This window comes from Nanorana parkeri, unplaced genomic scaffold, assembly GCF_000935625.1.
Source record: "Nanorana parkeri isolate BGI_ZX_2015 unplaced genomic scaffold, ASM93562v1 scaffold10, whole genome shotgun sequence".
NCBI classification, from domain to species: domain Eukaryota; kingdom Metazoa; phylum Chordata; class Amphibia; order Anura; family Dicroglossidae; genus Nanorana; species Nanorana parkeri.
The window spans coordinates 3,709,943-3,711,775 of record NW_017306278.1 but is presented as its reverse complement, the minus strand read 5'-3'; the positions used below and the strand labels follow the sequence as shown (position 1 = coordinate 3,711,775).

Here is a 1,833-nt window from a genome sequence, read left to right as displayed (position 1 = left end):
GCCTAGCCCCTCCATTACAGCAGAGCCTGGCCCTAGACCCTCCAGTACAGCAGAGCCTGGGCCTAGACCCTCCAGTACAGCAGAGCCTGGGCCTAGACCCTCCAGTACAGCAGAGCCTGGGCCTAGACCCTCCAGTACAGCAGAGCCTGGGCCTAGACCCTCCAGTACAGCAGAGCCTGGGCCTAGACCCTCCAGTACAGCAGAGCCTGGGCACTCGCTGCCCCCCAAGCCTGTTGATTGGACAGAGAAGGAACAGTGGCGGACTAAGTCATTCACTGTGAGCATATTTCAGAGCCTGATTTTGTCCCTAGTGCTACCAGCTGTGAAAGGGCAATACAATGTAAAAAAGTCTAATAATAAAAATACAAACAAGGAAGATATATATATATATATAACAGCGTGCCATAAAATAGATTTAAACAATTTAAACAAACAGTCTGCCAGATAAAAACCTTCTGTGCCCTTGAAAACCAATGAAAAATTACTTTGGTAGGCAAACCAGTCAGGGTTGGTACTTAACCAACGCATACTGGAGTTGCTACGTCTGACCTGGGCATCCAAGCTTCAATGGTCATAAAAAGTTCATCCATTTTGTTTTGCTACCTTCAGAGTTTCTTGTGGAAAGATATCCAGCTTTATGTCCTCTCATTACATGTATTCCTTCAGGTACTGGCAGGGACACATCGCACTGTGCTTGCAGCTGGACAGACGGTTGGAAGCCCTGACCACGATCGTGTATCTGGATGACATGAGTCTGATTGATGAGAAAAATGGTTAGTAGATAAATGTCCTAGTCCTATGTACGGTAACTTGAGTTAGATTAGAAATGGTCCCCTGAACTCCACTCTGATCACTAGAAATGGTCCCCCTGAACTCCACTCTGATCACTAGAAATAGTCCCCTGAACTCCACTCTGATCACTAGAAATGGTCCCCCTGAACTCCACTCTGATCACTAGAAATAGTCCCCTGAACTCCACTCTGATCACTAGAAATGGTCCCCTGAACTCCACTCTGATCACTAGAAATGGTCCCCTGAACTCCACTCTGATCACTAGAAATGGTCCCCTAAACTTCACTCTGATCACTAGAAATGGTCCCCCGGACTCCAGCTCACAGTGGTTTTTACCGACAACCTCCATGTCAGCACTGTATACTCTAATGACATAAGGTCAACAGCAATTTATTTACATTTGTTTTAGACATATACTATACATCCTGGAATCTTTGTGTTTGCATTCCATCTTCCTGTCATAACTTCCTTCTCCATTCCTCAGGTCTATTACCGGAGACGATGGACGAGTGGAAATGTATTCTGCACTTAGCACAGACCTGTGGCGCTCACCAGCACGGTGTTACAAACGGTGATGCCCTCGTCAACGGGCATTCTGATTGGACAAACTGCATTACTGTGGAGAATGTGGCGCTTCTACTGGCCAAAGTGATCGGCCCCGATCGTGCTTTGCCATATTTAGAGGACTGGGGCCTGATGGAGAACATGTCTGAGAGATATTACGAGATCTGCGAGGTCATGAAGGTGGCAGAGAAGAGACAAAGGTAAAAAATATTAAAGAAAAAGGGAGGAGAGGGCGAGAGCAGGGAGAGAGAAGGGAGGAGAGAGAGAGAGAAGGGAGGAGGGAGAGAGAGAAGGGAAGAGAGGGAGAGAAGGGAGCGAGAGAAGGGAGGAGAGAGAAGGGAGGAGGGAGAGAGAGAGAAGGGAGGAGGGAGAGAGAGAAGGGAAGAGAGGGAGAGAAGGGAGCGAGAGAAGGGAGAGAGAGAGAGAAGGGAGGAGGGAGAGAGAGAAGGAGAGAAGGGAGCGAGAGAGGGGGGGGGA

The 1,833-nt window shown here is 48.3% G+C and overlaps 1 protein-coding gene across 1 annotated transcript in view; it reads left to right on the top strand.

Annotated features, from left to right (window-relative positions):
• The window catches only part of HPS5 (HPS5, biogenesis of lysosomal organelles complex 2 subunit 2), a 25,434-nt gene that overhangs the window by 22,939 nt on the left and 662 nt on the right, over positions 1–1,833 (top strand). The window contains exons 20-21 of the mRNA XM_018555487.1: positions 667–773; positions 1,277–1,556. Of these exons, the coding sequence (XP_018410989.1) occupies positions 667–773; positions 1,277–1,556 (387 nt within the window). The remainder of the gene's footprint in view (positions 1–666; positions 774–1,276; positions 1,557–1,833) is intronic.